This window comes from Marmota flaviventris, chromosome 4 (genome assembly GCF_047511675.1).
Source record: "Marmota flaviventris isolate mMarFla1 chromosome 4, mMarFla1.hap1, whole genome shotgun sequence".
NCBI lineage: Eukaryota > Metazoa > Chordata > Mammalia > Rodentia > Sciuridae > Marmota > Marmota flaviventris.
Genome location: NC_092501.1, coordinates 30,675,668 through 30,697,772, shown reverse-complemented (window position 1 = coordinate 30,697,772; position 22,105 = coordinate 30,675,668). Strand labels below are relative to the sequence as shown.

Genomic DNA, 22,105 nt, shown 5'->3' with positions numbered 1-22,105 from the left:
CTGCAACTTTACTTATTCCTTGTCTCAACATGCAAGAGGACAGTGGGGATGGAGAACAGAAGAAAGTGAGGTCCCAAAGTGAGCTGCCCCAAGCTTGCCCAAGGCAGTCAACCTCTCTGAGCCCCAGTTTTCACATCCGCAAAGTGGCAGTAAGACTACCTGCCCACACAGAAGAAATACACGTAGGACATCCTGCCATGTACAACAGAGTGGATAAACCTGGAGGACATCAGGTCAAGTGAAATAAGCCAGACATGGAGACAAGTACTGCATGATCTCACTGATACCTGAAACTAAAAATGTCACACTCAGAAGCAGATAATAGAACGGTGGCTACCAGGGCCAGAGCAAAGAAAGAAGGGGAGAAATGTCAGTCAAAGGGCTCAAACTTCCAGTTATAAAATGAATGAATTCTGGCAGATCAAATGATTAGCATGGTGACTACAGTTAATAGTAGTTTTTACTTAAAACTTGCTAAGAGTAGACATTAAGGGTCCTACCCTCCCCCAACACACACACGAACCCACATTAATTTTTAACTGTGGTAATCATTTCATGGTGTATACTTACTGCAAATCATTGTAAACCTTGAATATATTCAATTTTTTGTTAATTATACCTTGAATTATTCAATTTTTGTTATACCTCAATAAAACTATAAAAACATAAATAAATAAATACACTTAGGAAAAGACTTTAGAATCCATTTGATTAGCAGAAAGCATTTTTCAATATCCCTACTGTTTTTCTTTTAAATTTCATCCTAATATGAAAATTAGAATGCTAATATCAACAAAGGAAGGCCTGATGTGGACACCTCCCTCCATAATTTTTCATGGGAACCAAGGGTGAAATACATTACAATTTTGGGGTGTCATCAGAGCTCTGAAACACAAAGGTCAAGGAGCAGGGGGGTGGTGGGGAGCAAGCATAAAATAATGCAAAGAAAAAGGGAAACAAGGGCTGGGGTTGTGGCTCACATGTGAGGTGCTGCATTCGATCCTCAGCATCACATGAAAATAAATAATAAATAAAATAAAGGGATTGTGTCCAACTACAACAACAACAAAAAAAACTTTTTTAAAAAAAGCAAACAAGATCTCCACTGTAATACCAAATCAAAGCGGGAGAAGTAGGTTCAGGGCTTCCCGCCATCCTCAGCACACGCATGCAACAACAGATGAGAACTTCTGAAGTAAAACTCAGCATCACCCACTGAGTCCTTTCCCACACAGTCTCACAGAATCTATTTTTGTATTCCAGTGAGATTTGCAGCAAAGAATAAAGCTCCAGTAAAAGAGGAAATAATTGCTGTGCTGTACCTGGGGTTTTCTCACTTCCTTATTTGAAAATAATCACCCAACAAGTCCAAAAAATTCAGAATGGTACACTCTTCTACACACTGACATATACCATTGCAGACATTTTGGAACTAAACCAAGTCAGCTGAAAGGTTCTGGGTAATTTGCCATCTTCTTACAAAACTTATAAAGATATATTACAGCACAAGGAGCCGGAAGAAACCTTCCCAATCATCTGGTCCAACCTCATCCTTTTACAAATGAAGAACATGGGAAATAAGCTGGCTGCTCCAACCCACCAAAGACCCTAATTAAAACATCTGCTCAATCTTAAGGTGGCTGCCAAATTCGGAGAGGGGGTGGGAAATAAAGTTAAACCTCCCAAACATTTTTAGTGGAATAGTAATGATGATCATGGGGCCTATTAAATGACAAAAGAGGAAGGTTCATAGCAGCAGTAGTACCCCCATCTCAAAGTCTGGGCCCCTTATGTCTGGAGAACTGAGTGATGAACAACTCTCAGAGTGAACATGATAAATCTGTGAGGAGAGGAAGAGAATGCAGGGACCTAATCATCACACGCTGGCCTGAGTTATACCTAAACCAATGGATGCCCAGTAGCCGCCCTACCCTGATGGGATGCTGCCTCATCTCCAGAAAGGTGAAGATTCATGCACAGCAGAGGTATATGACTACTGACCCCACACGAGAGGGGCAGTTTAGACCTTGGCCACCAACAGCAGCAGCACCAGGGAGCTTATGAGAAATGCAGAATTTTAGCTCCACCCCAAAGTCAGAGTCAGACTATGCACATTGACAAAATCCCCAGGCCCGTCTGTGCACAGAAAAGTTTTGAGAAGCCTTTCTTTTTTTTTTTTTTTTTTTTAATTTTTTAATTTTTTATTGTGGGTTGTTCAAAACATTACAAATTTCTTGACATATCATATTCCACACTTTGATTCAAGTGGGTTATGAACTCCCACCTTCACCCCATACACAGATTGCAGAATCACATCAGTTACACATCCATTGATTTACAAATTGCCATACTAGTGTCTGTTGTGCTCCGCTGCCTTTCCCATCCTCCACCCTCCCCCCTCCCCACCTCTCCCCTCCCCTCCCCTCCTCTCTCTCTACCCCCTCCACTGTATAACCCTGAGGGTCTCCTTCCATTACCATGCAATTTCCCTTCTCTCTCCCTTTCCCTCCCACCTCTCATCCCTGTTAAATGTTAATCTTCTTCTCCTGCTCTTCGTCCCTACTCTGTTCTTAGTTACTTTCCTTATATCAAAGAAGACATTTGGCATTTGTTTTTTAGGGATTGGCTAGCTTCACTTAGCATAATCTGCTCTAATGCCATCCATTTCCCTGTAAATTCTATGATTTTGTCATTTTTTAATGCAGAGTAATACTCCATTGTGTATAAATGCCACATTTTTTTTATCCATTCGCCTATTGAAGGGCATCTAGGTTGGTTCCACAGTCTTGCTATTGTGAACTGTGCTGCTATGAACATCGATGTAGCAGTGTCCCTGTAGCATGCTCTTTTTAGGTCTTTAGGGAATAGACCAAGAAGGGGAATAGCTGGGTCAAATGGTGGGAGAAGCCTTTCTTTATCTAACACAGCAGAAAACTAAAGTGTACCTGACTACCTGTAACCACCTTTAACCTGTTTCCACACCCATCTTCTCTTTCCTATAATTTCATTTGTCCCTGTAGCCATTGATTCTGAACTGTAGAGACTTCCCACTAAGCAGCTTATTTTAATCGCCCATCAAAATAATTTCTTTCTGATGAGAGGTTATTTGTTCTCAGAACAGAAACACCACTGTGAAATATTTCATTCTTTCCGAAACACTTGACGTTAAAAGCTCACAGTAGACTGAGACAGTCTTTATTTAAAAAGTAAAATATTAGAGGAGATCAAGTTTTCCAGGCATTTCATCACTGGATGCTTCCAAACAATATTCAAAGAATTCTTTTTACTACATTGTGTGTGTGTGCGTGCACCTGCGCGCATTGGGGATTGAACTAAGTAAGGGCTTCATGCATCCTAAACATGCACTCTACCACTGGGCTACACTCACAGTCCTTTATTTTTAATAACATCACCACTGTGATGTTTTAAAGAACAATCCGTTAGAGAGTCCAGTGTGAGGTGCCAGTATAATGACAATATATCCATGAAGCTCTGAATGAGGGGTAGGCGGTTCACATTCTGCCCGTGAGGTCATAATGGACTGCTACCATGACATAAACTCATCTGCAGAAACAACCATTTGGGTGTGTTCTTCTTTGGGTCTGTGTAGGCAGCTCCCCCCAGCAATGAAATGCCATCATGCACATATGAATTATGTGCTTTTTCTATCATCATGTCCCTCTAAAGTAAAGAGAAACAACCTCTAGGAAAACTACCAATCCAGATCCCAGACATTTCGGGTGAGACATCTTTTTCATTAACAGTCATTTCTATTACAAAGTGAGCAAGGCTCTATGTTAGGAGACCTGCTCATGTTTACGGGTTTAGAGTAGGCTATTCCTGTGACAAGATCACCTTGGGAAGCTACGCTACCTTTTTAAGGTCACTAAGAATTCATAAATTCTTGATTCATTTTCATCAGATGGGTCAGGATTGGATGAGTCGAATTAAGGCCCAAGTCACACCAGGGATCACTGAGGCACAGTTAAATGAAGCCCATAATTTTCCAAGCTCCTGGGTTAGTGTCAGGAGACTAGATGATCCATGCATAGCCCACAGCAAGGCAAAAACCAGAAGACCAAAAGAGGAAGAGAGGCCGTGACATGCATCCATCCGGGTATGGCTTCTGCTACTATTAATCAGAGCATGTGTCACACTTCCTGGGGACACTGACTTACTATCTCTGGCAGAAAGGATTGGAATTTTCGCACTTTAAAAGGAGAAGCAGGGCAAGAGACAGAAGTTAGGCTGGCGGGCAGCAGAGAGGAAGAGGGCTGCTTCTCCATAAACATGTTCTCCAAAAGGGACGCCTTTTCATCAGAAATGTCAGGGTCATGTAACAATAACATGGAATTGACCAAGCATGAGGGCTGGCAGCTGCGTTCCTCACTCCTATACCAAACTGAGTCTCTGCCTTCCACCCTGGCTGCTCTCCATGCTGGAACCTGTCCTGTGTCTTGCAAGGCATAGAAAATTCTAGAAACAAGGCTTTTGCCCTAGTATAGAACACCAGAGAAGAAATCCTTACCTTCAGAAATGGCCTTCCTCACGGCCTCCAGGTAGATCTCAGGCTCGTCGTCACAGGTGAGCTCCTGCCAGTGGGCCCAGTTGGGGAAGAAGTGCGAGAATTCCTCGTCACTGCCCTGAACCCCACACAGCAGCCTGACCACGCGTCGTGGCGGCTGGAAGGCCCTCTGCAACACAGGCAGCAGCGCAGGCTGGTAGAAGTGCTGCACCAGCTCTGCAGACAGCAGCACCAACACGCAGCGGGGGCTCAGGAAGAGGCGCAGGTCCTCAGCAGAAAAGGAGGTCTGGGGGCCCAGCCGGTGTGTCAGCATCTTCTGGCTGCGGACCTGCCGACTGGTCAGGAAAAGGTCCTGGAGGTATTGGCACCATTCCTCTGCATCCGGGCTGTAGATTATGAGGATGTCACATCTTCTGGGCACCCCTGGGCAAGAAGGAGGCAGGGACGCTTGTTAACACACTTGCTCCTTCTAGGAGGTTTCCCACAACCAGCAAGGATGTAGCGTCCAAGCAAGGGGCCTGGCACCAGTTGTCATCGGCCTCCCACAGTAAATGTGTGCCAGTCATTCCTCCCAGGCAGCAGAGGTGCAGTCTGGGATTACAACTGCAATAATTGTAGCAACAACAACATTGTATAGCTCTCACTGTTCCCTGCTCTCTTTTTAGCACACTGCCTATGTAAGGTGCCCCCCCACACACACCTGGTCTGTAACATGAACTTTCTTTCTTCTCCCTCTATTAAAGTACAAATGCAGAAACAGGGGCCAAAGGGGCTTTGGGGATCACTTGGACCAACTCTCATTTGTACATGAAAGAAACACTTGTCTGGGAATGTTAAGAGTCTTGCTCGAATTCACACTCAGCAAATTGGTGGCACAGTTGGGATGCACACTCAGGGTGACTCTGGGCTGCCAGTCCAGGCTTTGGCCAGCCCCTGCTGCCTCCCCTCAGGAACTCTGTCAAGAATCTTAGAAGAGATTCATCAAGGAAAGAAAACCTCAGGCCGACATCCCTGATGAACATTGACGCAAAAATTCTCAACGAATGCTAGCAAATCGCATACAAAAACATATTAAAAAGACAAGTGGGGTTCATCCCAAGGATGCAAGGATGGTTCAACATACAGAAATCAATAAACGTAATTCACCACATCAACAGACTTAATGACAAGAATCACATGATTATCTCAATCGATGCAGAAAAAGCATTTGACAAAAATTAGCATCCACTCATGCTCAAAACACTTAAAAAAAAAAAAAACTAGGAATAGTCAGGACATACCTCAACAATTTAAAAGCGATAAACACTGAACCAAGGCCAACATCATTTTAAATGGAGAAAAACTGAAAGCATTCCCTCTAAAAACTGGAACAAGACAGGAATGCCCTCTCTTACCACTCCTATTCAACATAGTCCTCGAAACCCTAGCCAGAGCAATCAGATGAAAGAAAGAAATTAAAAGGATATGAATAGGAAAAGAAGAGCTCAAATTATCTCTATTTGCTGATGACATGGTTCTATATCTAGAAGACCCAAAAAACTCTACTAGGCAGCTCCTAGAACTCATAAACCAATTCAGCAAAGTAGCAGGGTTTAAAATCAACACAAATAAATCAATTGCATTTCTATACACCAAGGATATATCAACTGAAAGAGAAATTAGGAAAATTACTCCTTTTATAATAAACTCAAAAAATGGGAATCAACCTAACCAAAGAGGTGAAAGACCTCTACAATGAAAACTACAGAATACTAAAAGAAATTGAAGCAGACCTCATAAAATTGAAAGATCTCCCATGTTCCTGGATAGGCAGAATTAATATTATCAAAATGGCCATACTACCAAAAGTGCTATACAGATTTAATGCAAGGCCCATAAAGATCCCAATGACATTCTTCATAGAAATAGAAAAATCAGTCATGAAATTTGTTGGGAAAAATAAAAAGCCCAGAATAGCCAAAGCAATCCTTAGCACAAAAAGTGATGCAGAAGACATCATAATACCAGACCTGAAATTATACTACAAAGCTATAGTAACAAAACCAGCATGGTATTGGCACCAAAACAGACATGAAGACCAATGGAACAGAATAGAAGAAACAAAGACAAACCTACATAAATACAATTATCTCATCCTAGACAAAGGCGCCATAAACATACAGTGGAGAAAAAACAGCCTCTTCAACAAATGGTGCTGGGCAAACTGGAAATCCATATGTAATAGAATGAAATTGAGCCTCTATATCTCACCCTACACATGTGTATCAAGGACCTAGGCATTAGACCACAGACTCTGCACTTACTAGAAGAAAAAGTAGACCCAACTTTCCAACATGTTGGCTTAGGAACCAAATTTCTCAACAAGACTCCTAAAGCATAAGAAGTAAAATTAAGAATCAATAAATGGGATGATATCAAACGGAAAAGCTTCACAGCAAAGGAAACTATCAAGAACATGTACAAAGATCCTACAGAATGGGAGAAAATCTTTGCCACCCGCACCTTAAATAAGGCATTAATTTCCAGTACAAAGAGCTCAAAAAACTTAAGAAAAATAAGTAACCCAATCAATAAATTGGTAAAGAAACTGAACAAACACTTCTCAGAAGGTGATATACAATCAAACAACAAATGTATGACAACATACAACATCTCTAGCAATTAGAGAAATGAAAAGATTCCATCTCACTCTAGTCAGAATGGCAATTATAAAGAATATAAGTAACAAATGTTAGGGAGGATGTGGGGAGAAAGGTACACTCATACATTGTTGGTGGGACTGTGAATTGGAACAACCACTATGGAAAGCAGTATGGAAATTCCTTAAAGAACTTGAAGTGGAACCACCATTTGACTCAGATATCCCATTCCTTGGTCTATACCCAAAGGACTTAAAAACAGAATTACTTCAGTGATGCAGCCACATCAGTGTTTATAGCAGCTCAACTCATAATAGCCAAGCTATAGAAACAACCTATGTATCCCCCAATGGATACATGAATAAAGACAATGTGACATATTTACACAATGGAATATTATTCGGCTATAAAGAAGAATGAAATTATGGCATTTGCCGGTAAATGGATGGAACTGGAGAATATCATGCTAAGTGAAATAAGCCAATCCCAAAAAACCAAAGGCAGATTGTTCTCTCTGATTTGTGGATGCTAACCCAAAACAATAAAGCTTGGGGAGGGGAATAATAGAAATCCATTGGATTAGACAAAGGGAAATGTAGAAGATAAACTCTTAACATAGGTTAGTACAGCTTTGGGTTCTTGTCTCCACTGTTTTAATCCATGGTTTTAGGAGTGATTTGGAAGAGATGAACACAGTGTCCACACATCCCATAATGAGGGTGGACCCTTCCTCCTCATCACAGAAGGAAGCTGGTCACATTTTGTGAAACTGAGAAATCATCTAAGTTGTAGATTTTCACCACTAAATGACATTCCTAGTCCACAGATCACTGAGCAGTTCCAAGAGAGGAGGTCACAGGCAGACCTGGGGAAAGACCAGGAAGCTTGAAGCTCTGAAGAGATCATGGGAGGACTCCTCTTTCCTGCCCCTATCCACCATTATATTCAAAGTTTAAAAACAATAAAAATGTAAGCCGGGCACAGCATCAGGCCTATAATCCCAGCAGCTCAGGAGGCGGAGGAAGGAGAACCACAAGTTCAAAGCCAATCTCAGCAACTTAGCGAGGCGCTAAGCAACTCAGTGAAACCCTGTCTCTAAAAAAATATAAAGAAGGATGGGGATGTGCCTCAGTGGTCGAGCGCCCCTGAGTTCAATCCCTACCCACCCCTCCCCCGCCCCCCCAAAATGAAAATATAAACCCAAAACAGTTCTGATTTCCCCTAGGATAATATTACAAAACAAAAATTTTAATACAAATAAAACCAAAGCTTGGAGTTCTTTCTTTTAGGAACCCTGCTTCTCTGGATCCCTAATCAAGTGTTAATATAAAACCTAATTGGCCGATTAGCAGGAATAAGTGGATCAGCCTGAGAATACTTCCTGAGGGAATGTGTGCAAACTTTTTAAGTCATCAGAAGGTGATATGAAACGGGAGAAAACCAGGGAGCGATTCTGATGATGGCGTGGACATGTGTGGCTCCTCAGGGAACTCGACTCCAAGCCCTCTCCACTTCCTCACTTGTGAATAAAACAGTCCTTTTTAGGAATGCTTAGTGTGATTCCAAAATTGAAGCAGATGAAGGACAAAATTTGAATGTGCCAATGTTGCAGACTTCCGTAAAAAAAAAAAAAAAAATCTTTGCTGAGTGGGTCTTTTCTTTTTTCCTCCTTTTCTTTCAGGGTAGAATATATCTCAACAAAAACATAATTTTGGGTCTATAGAAGGCATAAAATTAACAAAACTACCAAAGTATAGAACTTGCAGTGAGAAAAGCAGTTAAAGTGTCAGAATACATTTCCATTTTTTCTGTCCCTCTTTATTATGGCTGTTTTATCCTAAAAGGCAAATGTTCTAAGTGGGAAGTGTTATTGTAGACGAGTTCACATGATCATGAGTCATCAGATAAGAAATGTATAAGACTTCACATCTCACTACAATATTAAGGATGCAAGGTTATAGATGCTGAGCTCATACAAAAAATAAATGCAAAAACAAGAAAGGGTAGCCACTACCTCTTTCCCCATACAGATATTCTACAAAGTACCATGTCAGCAATTTGGGCAAATAAGCAGAAGGAGAATAAGACTTCAGAAAGGGATAGCTGTGGCCCACACAATAGTGATGAAGAACCAAAGGATGATGGCTTCAACAGGACTGACAAATGATGGCAAGAAAGTAAAGCAGCAGGAAGAGGATTTCCTGGAACATAAGAACCATTAGAAGGCAAGGTGGAGCCAGGCATGGTGGTGCACCCCTGTCATCCCAGTTACTGTGGAGGATGAAGCAATGTGTCAATGTTGCAGGCTTCCATTTAAAAATCTTTAGGGCTGGGGTTGTGGCTCAGTGGTAGAGCACTCATCTAGCATGTGTGAGGCCCTGGGTTCGATCCTGAGCACCACATAAAAATAAATAAATAAAATAAAGGTATTGTGTCCAAATACTTCTTAAAAATAAATATTTTTTTAAAAAAATCTTTTTATGGAAAAAGTAGGAGGATCACAAGTTCAAGGCCAGTCTAGGCAACTTAATGAGACCCTAAGCGACTTAGCAAGACCATATCTCAAAAATAAAAACTAAAAAGGGCTGGATGTTGCTTAGTGGTAAAGTGCCCCTGGGTTCAATCCTTGGTACCAAAAAAAAAAAAAAAAAAAAAAAAAAAGGCAAGGTGTTTCAGCACTAATTTAGCAGAAAAGAACAATTGTATGCTGCCCTGAAGACCATGTGGCCATGAAATTACTCCAATTTTATGAGAAGGATTTAGTGACCCAAAAGTAAAGTGACATTTTTAATGAATACCACTGGAGTCACTCTGGATGCTGCTCACCAGCTCCTGCTCTCTGGAACAGCATGTCACAATACTTGGTATTCATTAAAGACTTAAGTTCAAATTGTCATACAGCACTGAACACCGACATGTGCCAGTCACTCTGCTAAGCATCTCAAGTGTGTTCTCTCATTAAATCCTTGGAACATCCACCAATATTAAAACTCACTAAAGATTAGCTATTGCTCAAGATCACACTGTTAGCCCCCGATCAAGATTTGAACCCAGATCCAACTGACTCCAAAGCCAATGCTTTTAATTTCTTTTTGGGGGGAGTAGTGGTACCAGGGATTGAACTTGACCACTGAGCCACATCCCCAGCCCTGTTTTGTATTTTATTTAGAGACAGGGTCTCACTGAGATGCTTAGCACCTTGCTTTTGCCAAGGCTGGCTTTGAACTCGTAATCCACCTGCCTCAGCCTCCCAAGCTGCTTGGATTAGAGGCGTGCACCACCACACCTGGCCTGTGCTTTTAATTTCTAAGATGTGTCTTGTTTTTAAAGTCAAGAAAATGCAGAATATAATTTAGAAAATATAATTAACACACATCTATCACCATTGGTTTTTATTGTCCAATAAAAGAAACCTGGGCTCCTTAGGGAAATGACTGATTCTAGGATTACATATGGGCGGGGGCAGGAAATACACAAAAAGAGCCTGGAGCATCTTGTAGTGCCAGAAAATAAGAAAGAGCTCAAAAATATAATGACAGGCATATATCAAAGGGACACAAGACTCAACTGGAAGAATTCCAGATAGCCAAAGCTGGACCAATATGAGCAACAAAATAAATAATATTGAATTATAATGCAAAGTATAAAATAAATATCCATGAGTTATTAAATAAATTGGGGAAATGAGACAAATCTCCCATGCAGAAGAACTCCAAATAATTTATGTAGATAACTCCACCTTCAGGCAAGAAGAGCATGATGTTTAAGTGTAGGCTGTGCATAGTGAACTCTTTCCAATGAGCACAGTACGGAAAGGAAAAGAGAAAAAGTAGCTTCACAGTAGAGAAATCTGGCAAACACTGCCTCAGTTCAGTGATCAAGGTCAATATCAACAACCATAAACCATGCTCTGTAAGCCTTGATAGGATTCGATAAAAAGGGCACTTTAACTCTGTGCTCTTCCTCCACCCAAACCATCATCTAAGTCTAATTATAAGAAAAATATCAGACAAAGGCCAACTGAGAGACATTCCACAAAATCATTCCTCAAAATTGTTAAGGCCATCAAAAACAGGGAAAATTCCAGACAGGAAGAGTATAAGGAAACATCACTACTAAATGTAACTTCGTATCTGGGGTGGGATCCTGGAACACCAAAAGGGCATTGTCTAAAAGCTGAGGAAATCTGAATCAAGCACAGACTAGTTAAAAATAAGTTATCAATCCTGGTTCATTAATTGTAGCAAATGTACCACACTAATAGAAGATGCTAATATATTCAGAGAAACTGTGTTTACTATATATGGGAACTCTCTGTCCTATCTTTGAAGTTTTTCTGGAAATATAAAACTGTTCTAAAATACCCCATTGGGTATGAGTATTTGAGAAGAGCTGGGTGAAGTGGTGCACATCTGTAATTCTGGCAACTCGGCAGCTGAGGCAGGTGGATCATGAGTTCCAGGAGTGTGGCTCAGTGGTAGAGCACCCCTGGGTTCAAACTCCAGTAATGCGGAAAACAAATGTATTTGAGAAGGAAGTGGTTATTGCCTCAGACTAGTTTATATCACAACCTATTTAGACGCTTGTAGGGTGACTTAGACCAATACGCTAAATCTGGACAAATTTTCCCTCAGTGTCAACGAGGACAATGAAATCTACCATCTTCCTGGATTCTGCTGTGCTACCGAAACTGAAAGCTGGGGAAGTTATACAAAAGTCCAAAGTGGAAGTTCAAGTTCCTCCCTGATACACTAGGTAACAACACAGGATTGAATGCTTGGTCATCAGTTCTGCCTTGTGTAGGGGACACACAGCTTTTTTCAATTATAATTCCCTTCCTTTAAATCATAAGTCATTTCCCCCCATGTTTTGAAATTTTTTTTCTCTCATTTTTTGATTTATCAGAGAAACTAAGAACCAGCAAGGAGGGGCTGGGATTGTAGCTCACTGGTAGAGCGCTGGCCTAGCACGTGTGAGGCACTGGGTTCCATCCTCAGCACCACATATAAATAAATAAAATAAAGGTATCGTGTTCAACTACAACTAAAAATTAAAAATTAAAAAAAAAAGGAGTCTACAAACACAGGACAGAATCAAGAAAAGCTCTCTGTTCTTGTAAAGCCTAAAGAGCAGGGTTGGCTATAGAGGGAAATGGAGAGTGGTGAAGAAAGGGGCAACAGGGAGTCCCAATGATGGGAAGAAATACATGACTGAAAGAATCTGAAATGATTCATTAAATCTGAATCATTAAATGATTCAGAATCCCTTGGAGAAAACCCCAGGGAGGAAGTGCCAGGAAGCTTCTCAGACCACCCCGTCCAGATCATTTCTTTAGCTCTCAGATGACTGGCACCCTGTCCATCTGGCCTGGATTCTCATGTTTGAATATGAGCACCATAAATCAGGAAGGTGATCATGAGAGAGAGAGAGATCTGGAAATGAACCACACAAGGAGCTTCCTATCTCTGAAAGCATTTCAATTTAGAAACTTGGCAAAAGTATGGAAAGACCTCAAAGGTCAGATGGAGGTAAGATGACAAAAAAAGAAAAAAAATAATAAAAAGTCCCTTCTTGTCTAATGGTGCTGTAAGCCCAGGTGTGACAGAGGACCTGGAGATAAGAAAAGCCATGGAGAGAGCAGGCAGGACAAGGATGAGAGCTTTCCCTACAATTCAGAGGCTGACACACAGAAGAGAGGGCTCTAGTCTTCACCTGACACAGTTCTGTCACTTGGAAAGTCACAGCTTCTCTCCTGTCTCACTAGGCAACACACAATATGCCACCTAGAAACCGATTCCATTTTATCTTGTTCCCCAAGCTTCCTTCAGAGACAAGGAGACACGATTCTCCAGAATTTCAACAAACAAACACGACTTTCAGGAAATAAAAGACCAGTGCTTACCCTTCAGAGGAAGGGAATTTAAGAAGACCAGAGGATTAGACAACAGAAAGGAATGAGGTATGACCCAAACTACAGTCGGGTGAAAACATGATGCTGATGAAGGAAGCCCATCACCAAAGACCACACACCATGTGATCTCATGCATGTAAAAGCCCGAAGCAGGGAAATACACAGAGACAAAGACCTTCAGGCCTGGAGAGGAGGGGAGAATGGGTGGGAGGAAAAAAACTAGAGTACAGAGTTTCTTTTTGAGGTGATGAGAATTCTCTACACTTGACTAAAATTGATCATCTTATGTGATGGTGGCTTCACACCGCTGTGAAGACACTTAAAACCACCAAAGTGTACATTTTAAATGGGTGAACTGTATGGCATGTGAAAATTTCCCAATAAAGCTGTTTTCAAAGTAAGGTAACCATATGGAAAGGTGGCCTGGATGACTCCTGAGCCTACAGCATCCTGGCAAGAGGCATGGCTTTCCCACTATGACCCGCTCCCATGAGTCCTTGTCCTACAGACCTCAAGTTCCCCCAGGGACTCCAGGGGGCCAACTCCCATTGCAGCACCTGGCTCGGTCTTACCACAGAGGGTGCTGACAGCAAGAGGGTCTGACGGCTCTAACCATTACAGAGGTCTCTGACCTCTGGGCTCCCCATCTGAACTGGAACACCCCCCTTTCAAACCCTTTAGCTATGCCCACTGGAGATACACACACACACACAGAACACTGATGAGAGAGCAGTTTGCTTGGTCTCCTGTGCTGAAAGCCTCTCCTGATTTGCTGTTTCCTGTACACAGCAGCCCAGGACCTGTTTCCAGCCATGAAAGGAGGCAGGTGCCTCAGTGGCTTGTCTCCTCCCATATCACCCACCTGTCCCAGCCACTCTGGTCCTCTCCCTATTTCTTAAACACATATGGACCCCTTGCCTGGTCCATTCTCCCTCACAGGGTACCCTCCCTTTCTTTTTCCATGTGTGGGCTTCAATTTCCCTTTCTCCATGAGGTCTAACCTGGTGTCTCCATTTAAAATTCTAACCCATCCTTCTTACCCCTCTCTCCTGTTTTCCCATAGTACAGATCATACCAAGTATTTGCCTTCCCTGCTCAGTAAGCTCCCTGGGGAGCATGGCTTTTGTCTTCTTTGTTTCCTCAATGGACACCTGACTCCTAGAATACTGCCAGAAAACAATAAGCATTCCAATGAATGAACTCCCTCTCTAGAACTCTGCTTTAGCTTTCAAATGGAACGCCTAGACCACCGGTCTATTATTATCACAGGCTCCTTACTCGCAATACATCTTCTTCTAACCTCCAGAGCCCAGCCAAGGAGCCATCTTCCCACCCCCTAAAATAATAAGCCTGTATCACCAAAGCTAACAGAACTTTTACCCTTGGCCTTTCCTACCCTATCCCTGCTTCCAAAGCACCATGACAAGGCTAGACCTTGGCAGATCTGGAGAGAGCTGGCTCTTCATCCTAGCACCTGCTCACATCCTCCAAGAACAGTGCCTTCCACTGTTTTTTGTTTATTTTTTATTTCATTCTGTTTTCACATCTTGTCTCTACTAAAGCATTCTAAGGCGGGCTGGGAAAATAAATGTAGACTTGTTTGCAAACATGGTAACTCTATCTCGTCTCATCTAGTAATTCCCTGTTTACTTTTTGTTTTCACCATAATACCATAAACTCATGGAGAAGAGAAATTGGGCTGTCCTGGTCACCAGTGAGAACACAGTAGGTGTATGATATCCACTGGAGTACATAGTAAGAGCTTATGAGTTGTCTCCGATCATTATCACTATCATGTGGCTTGTCCTGGGTCTCAGTGAGTGACTAGACAATTCTGGTAAGTGACTTACCAGAAAGGAGCCCCAGACCAGACAGAAAAAGACTTCTGGCTCTTTCTAATGGGAAGATTTACTCAGCTCCCCCTAATAACCAAAGTTCTGCAAAAGACACAGGAAAAGTAGTTCAAGAAATTGTGTTCCCAGATTCCTAACAAAATTCCAGGGTAAAAAACGCAAAACCTGGGATGGATGGAGAGGAAGGGGGCTTGGGAAGCTGGTTCCAGGACCACTTCTGATCTCCCAGCATCGCTTGGGACTGTGTGAGCGCCCCCTATCGGTAGGATGAGACCCTAAGAGAAGCTTTCTGCCGGTGTAGACAACTCAGTCCTCCACCTTTCTTTCACTCGTCTCTAAGTTCACAGAGTTGGTGGGACTGAAGGAAATGACCCTCAGAAGCTCCAAGAGGCTGAACTGGAGGAAGAAAAGGAGACTTAAAGCCCAGCATCGCTAGGGTCTTGCAGGAGTTGAAGAGAATCGCTCAACAGTCTGGGAATAGGAACATGGGAAAGTTGGGGTGGAAAGTTTGCAACTAGGAACAGAGAGAAAACCAGAAACAACACAAGATCCCCTCAAACAGAAGCGAGAGAGGGAGAACGCCCCGAAGGGTGCGGGTGGGCGCCAGAGGGCGGCACGGGGGACAAGGTGCGCGCGAGTGGGGAGGCTCCGGGGAGCGCCCGCGCTCTGTCACCGACCCACCTGAGGCTGCCATGTCGCGGGGGGCAGTTCACATCCCCTGCTTAAAGAGTGCCTGGTGCTCGGTACCCGGTGCTTGGAGATGTGTCCCAGCGGTGTCCCTTGGGCGCGGGGCGGGAGTGGCAACCGGCTCCGCGCAGGACCAGCGTCTGCTCTGGCGCTTCCTCCAGACAGGCCGCGAGGACTCGCCGCGAGGGCGTGTCCACAAGGCCCGCCCCGCCTGAGGGACTCGGCTGTGGCACCTGCACCAGAGGCAGTTGGGGAGGGGAAGTGAGAACCTACGCGGACCCCAAGGCTGGCCAGCTCCCTGCACGGCCCAGTACGCGGGGGAAGAGAGGAGGCAGGGGCTTCGCCCCACTTGCGCCCCACTTCTCATGAAAACCGGACTGGTTCTTGATCAGCCTCCAAAGAGCAGCTTGAGGTGGGGGTGTTGGAGTGAATAAAAGGAGAGGAGAGGGCTGTTCGAACTCAGGGACCTTAGGTGAGGCGTCCCAGCCACCTCCTCATCCCCTGGGGCTTGTCCCTGAGCCGCTGCCTCTGCAGCAAGGGGGGGGGGGGGGCTCAGGAAGGGGAAGAAGAGAAGGCGGGGGCACCTGGCCCTGGGGACTTGGCGTTGCCCTTGGGTACCCTCCTGTGACTCTTCTGCAATTCCTTGGATCTGGTCTCCTGATGGCACATGAAAGTTCAATATAATCTCTTATGATGAATGTATGAGAGTTATCATTGCCAATTATTATGCTGTTCTACGCTCAGCGGCATTACGCATGTAATGTACGCATTGCAACCTCAAACCCTTCCAGGTAGCATTTATCGCCGTCATGGACCCAATTCCTTGCTTAGGATTCCACAGAAAATAAATGCTTCCAAACGTCAATTCCAGACCGGTTGATTCCAGAATAGGGCTCCTGCGTATCCTTTGCTGGCACCTGCTCCTTCGCGTCCTCCTCTCTTTGCCTGCTCCTTCAACCTATCTGAATAGCACATGACCATGGACCCCAAGTCAACAATTCAGGGTCCAGAGGATGGACCCAGACAGCAGAGATGAGGGTAAATTAAGGCTCAAGTCTAGGTAGAAATAAATGAAATGGATTTAATAATGGACATAGCAGGGCAAGGTTAAATGTTAGTTTTCTGCTTTTTCCATAAAACACATTACTACAAATTTAGAAGCTTAAACCAACACAAATTTATTATCTTACAGTTATGTGGTTCAGTAGTGCAACAGGAGTCCCAATGAATTAAAATCAAGGAGCTGGCAGGGTTAAACTCCTCCTTCTCCAAGTAGAAGAGATCCACCTCCTTTGTTTTTTTGTTTTTTTCTTTCTTTGTTTGTGTGTGTGTGTGTGTGTGTGTGTGTGTGTGTGTGTACTTGCACTGGGGATTGAATCCAGGATCTCACATATACTAGGCAAGTGCTCTACCACTACCCTATATCCCCAGCCCTGCATATGCAACTTCAGAAAGATACCCACATTTCTTTGGTCATGGCTCCCTTCCTCCATCTTCAAAGCCAACAATGAAACATCTCCAACCCTGCTTCTGTTATCATATCTCTTTCTCTGGCTCTCATCTATCTCCTTCTTCCACTTTTAAGGGCCCAGTAGTAGATTAAACTAGCCAGAAAATTCTCCCTATTTTGAGGTCAGCTAATAGCAACCTCTGTGTTATTTATAATTTTAACTCCTCCTTGCTATGCAATATAGTGTATTCACAGACTCTAGGGATTAGGATGTGGACATCTTTGGGTACTCTGCCTACCCAGAGACCTGGAATTCCTAAAGCAGAGATGTGTTTGCTACCTTATTCCATATCCCATGTTTAGGATGTCCCTGGCCTCAAGCCCTCATAAGACACTTCCACAGTCACCCTATACTATTTTAGTTCTACACTATTCTTTAGTAGAAATTATATGGATATTTTTGCATGATTATCTATTTGAATTTTTATTTCCTTCATTTGACTAGAAGCCTCTCAAAGGCAGGATTCAACTCATCTTTCCACCATGGATCCTCCAGTACCTGTCACCAATCCTTGTCGGAGAATATGCTTGGAAAATATTTATGGAATGAGTGATTGGAAGGGCTATAACCAGGAAATCCTTATTTGAAATCAAGGGATAGAAAGGACTTTTCAGACACTGAAAATGCTGGAACCCTAAGTCTGGAGGAGGATAATATAAGTGTCAAGGTAGGCCAATCAGAATGGAAGCCATGGGGTAACCAAAATGGAGAGTTTCAGTTTCAAAAGGTTGAGTTGGGTGTGCATGTCCTGTGGAAAATCTGTTACCTCAGAAAATAGAGATGGGGGCTTAGGACCTGGCCAGAGAGGTTATCCTTGGAGTTGAATCTGCATGAGTGGATGGGGGAAAGGAATAAATAGCTATAGCCTGGCCTCATAGACAGAGCCATGGGGAAGGAACATGCTTAGGAACCAAAGACCCAAAAGGCTGCAAAGGAAAAGTAGGTTGACAGGTGGAGTCAAATGTCCCAGAAGCCCAGGAAGGAGAGCCTTGAGGAAGATTGCCAGTAATGAGCATTGCCATAAAACTCTGGAAGAATGCCATCAGGCCACTGATGTCACAGTAACATCCACAAGTGCAGGCTGGAGCAGAGGGCACCAGACTGCTAGATGATTGAAAGAAGGAGGGTTAGTGAGGAAGACGGCTTAGAGCCATAGGGTTGGAGATCTGGACTCACACACCAGAGCACCAGAGTCTTATCTTAGCCCCCCACTAACCACAATGGAGCCTTGGGCAAGGGGTAACGCCAAAAGCCCTGTTTCCTCATGTGCACAGTGAAGGTATCCCAGCTTAGACAATACCAGGGCTTGGACACTGACCTTTCAGTCTCTCCCTCTGGCTAGAGCCTCCCTCACTCTTTACAGGCCTCTGGACTTGGTCATCCTGCCATTCTTAGTGGAGTTATTTCCACTGAGGTACATTTGAAACCACTCCCCAATGTTCAATTGCATGGTCTTCTCTTTCAGCTCCAGATGTTAGAAAGGGAGGGACCCTTCCTGCATCTAACCAAGAGGATCTGGACAACTTTTAACCTAAAGGATACATCTATATTTGCTCCAGCTGTTAGAAGTCATCTGCCAGCGTGAGCCAGGTCTTGGGTGCGGGTTCAGGAGTCCATTCTGCTCTCACTGCTGAGCAGCTCTGACCTCTAGAATTTGGCTGGGAAGGGGACCCAGAAGCCAACACTCCCTGGATGAGAGACATTACTAGCCCCTGATGCAATCTCCCCTGCTTCTTTGTATAGCAGGTGGGGACAGGTGGCGGGAAGTTGTGTCTGGTTCTGCACCTCCCTTTGGCTTTGCAAAATGTGGGGCCCTGGGAGAGTGCAGCTGTCCTCTGAAGGGTCCCATGCAATGGGCTTGAGGAGGGATGGAGAACCTGGACTGGGCTGTTCTCCTGCAGTCCTGTGTAGCATGGCAAACAGGAGGAGGTAGAGATGTGGACACATGTCATCTAAGGAACAGGGGAGGAAATCCCTGTTTCTTATATCTTCAATCCTATGAGAAAGGTTCAAATAATATACTCATGGATAAAGAGGTTAAATACACTTTGCCAAGGGCACACAGTTAGTGACTACAGAACCGAGTTTGAATCCAGATGATCTGGCTCCAGAGCCCAAGTTTCTGCCCACTAGATTAGGTATAAATGAACAGCAGACCCTGCTGTGACCTTAAGGGTGACACAAGTCACCACTAGCCTGTATTGGCATCACTTCCATGGCAGGTAGGCAGGACAATAGTTCTTTTCCCCCATCAGGTCTTCCTGCTCTGCTAGGATTTGCCTGCTCTCACAAAACATCCACATGAGGAAAGGGCCCTTCCCCACTACCTCACTCCCCACGAGCACTCCTAGATAGGCAGCCCCTGAAGACAGAGAAACGTCTCTTTCATCACCCAACCCCAGCACCTGGCAAGGGTCTCAGCACACAGTGGGAGTTCAATAGTGTTAGCTGTTTGAGTTTGTTTTGGTTGTTGTTGTTGCTTTGTTTTTGGTACCAGGAATTAATCCCAGGGATACTTAACCACCAAGCTACATTCCCAGCCCTTTTTACATTTTATTTAGAGACAGAGTCTCGCTAAATTGCTTAGGGCCTTGCTAAATTGCTGAGGCTGGCTTTGAACTCACGATCCTTCTGCCTCAGCCTCCCAAGCTGCTGTATCATAGGCACACTATGCCTAGCCTACCTGTCTGTTTTTAAATCAAGTCCAACCTTCTCACTTTAGAGATGAAGATGCTAATGTGCAAGTAAAGCGAACTGTCACAGGACTCACCTTCTTCATTTGAAGGGCTTGTTCTTTCACTTTGTTCCAGAGACCATGGAGACCCAGTCATGTATGTGGGTAGAGTAAAGACAGGACCACATGGGCTGAGCAGGTGGGCCATCACTGGTGGGGACAGAGAAAAGGATCTGGGTACCAGGTGCCTGGCTTTGTCTGGTCATCACCTTGGACTTATAAAGCACTTTCTACCTAATGTAGTTTTAGCTCAACCCATAGGACATCATATTAAAACCCAATGCAGGAAATTTGGGGTCATTTGTAGCTTTTCAGGAGCAAGTAGTTTGGCAAATAAAACCTCAAAGCCTAGCCCTCTTGCAAGAATGTGGCCTTTTTTTTCTGTTGATGACTTATTGATGACTTCAGTCACAGCAAGGCCTGGTGCTCATTTATACCAAACCTAGCAGATAGCAATGTGGACTTTGGAGCCAGACCATCTGGGTTCAAACTCAAATGGCCAGAATGGTTCTGCCATAGCTCAGGGGGCTCTCCTTGGTGTTAGGGTCTGTAAACAAGTCAGGATGGCGCCTGGCATTTTGCCAGAGGGAGTGGTTTGTGAAGTAACGCCAGCGAGCCATTAAGTGTGGAGATTCTTTATTGGATGACTGCTGTATCTAGTTTATGTTAATTAAGATAAGCTGTGTGTAATGTATATATACCCCTCCCGTCCTACAATAAACAGCTCCCACTCCTGCTGTATCAATGTACACAAGTTGTTCGTCACCCCCCCCCCCAACTAGTTTGCTGCAGCCGGACTGCGGCAGATGGTGGCCCGTACAGGGAGCCCCGGGACACTCGGGGGTAAGTGACGAAAAAAAAGCTGCCCATCCATAGATAGGACGGGAGCAAATCTGCTCGTCCCTAGGCAGATAGGGCGAGAGGAAAAATGGCCATTTCAAGAAAATGGAGAAGATTGATACAGTATGTTTGTGTCTTGTTTTGACTTGAAATGTTGTATTGTCTTTGTGATGAAAATATGGAAGGGGTGAGAAGTAAATTACTAAGGGAAGAAGGCACCCCGGTGGAACCAAGAATAGTTAGGGCATGTGTTGATAAGAGCCCAGGAACTCTAGTCAGAAAGAAAAATAAAGTTCAGAAGAAGAAGGATTATCAGGAAAAAAGTTGCAGCAAAAGGCTATTACTAAATACTTTTCGTTACCGGAGGGTGCGTGAAGCGGCGAGACGGCTGCCGATTGTGTGAGCTGGTCATGGCGCAGCAAGAATTTTCCAAGTGGCGACAGCTGGCTCTTCCACTGCCGCAAGCCCAAATCCAGACCTGACCTGGAGGCACAGTCTCGCAGGCTCTTGCTCCCTGTGCCCAGTAGCAGTTTGAGTCGGGGACACTCCCCAGGGCCATCTGGGGCTGCCCAGGCACTACAGCCAGCAGAAGATGCTACTGGTGTCCCTGATGTTTGGTCATTTTCAATGCCAATAACTAAGCTACAATGGTTCTCCCACACCTGGAAGCTGATGAGTAATGAGCACTATTAATGCTTATTTCAAATGCAAAAAAACCTTGAGATAATGTACTAAATTGTTCAGAAGGTTGTTTTCTTAGTTGAATGCTACAGGATTTTCTTTAGCCATCCGGAGTTCCTGCCTTCGTTCCAGTGCCGGTGAAAACAGGGGTGGAAGAATTTCCAGTGTTGCTGAAAACCGGATGAAACTTCAGCTGAGAAATGGACGAGACTTCGGAGCTGTTGCTGTTTCTGCTACTACAGCTTAGGCTAGCTGTCTGCAGAACTTACCTGGACTGTGATTTACCTGGACTGTGAGTTAATCTATTTGAGACACTGCTTTACCTGGACTGAGACAACAAACTGTAATCTATAACAAATTGAAACTCGGTATCTTTGCTAACGGTGTCATTGCTGGTATAATTTTTCCAAGGGCTTCTTGCATGGAGCCATCAATTGGCTTAGTATTGTGGTATTTTGTATCCTCCCCTTCTGCTTGTAGCAGATTATTTATGGTGTTTGTGTAAAAACCACCATGGTCGCTATTTAAATTAAACAAAAGGGGGAAATGTTAGGGTCTGTAAACAAGTCAGGATGGCGCCTGGCATTTTGCCAGAGGGAGTGGTTTGTGAAGTAGCGCCAGCGAGCCATTAAGTGTGGAGATTCCTTATTGGATGACTGCTGTATCTAGTTTATGTTAATTAAGATAAGCTGTGTGTAATGTATATATACCCCTCCCGTCCTAC

The 22,105-nt window shown here is 43.9% G+C and overlaps 1 protein-coding gene across 1 annotated transcript in view; it reads right to left on the bottom strand.

Moving 5' to 3' along the window:
• The window catches only part of Pik3ap1 (phosphoinositide-3-kinase adaptor protein 1), a 117,035-nt gene extending 101,260 nt beyond the window's left edge, over positions 1-15,775 (bottom strand). Inside the window, exons 1-2 of the mRNA XM_027929977.2 lie at positions 15,610-15,775; positions 4,529-4,948 (exon numbers count right to left, since the gene is read on the bottom strand). Coding sequence (XP_027785778.1) covers positions 4,529-4,948; positions 15,610-15,622 — 433 coding nt within the window. The 5' untranslated portion in view covers positions 15,623-15,775. The remainder of the gene's footprint in view (positions 1-4,528; positions 4,949-15,609) is intronic.
• Positions 15,776-22,105: the final 6,330 nt, after the last annotated feature.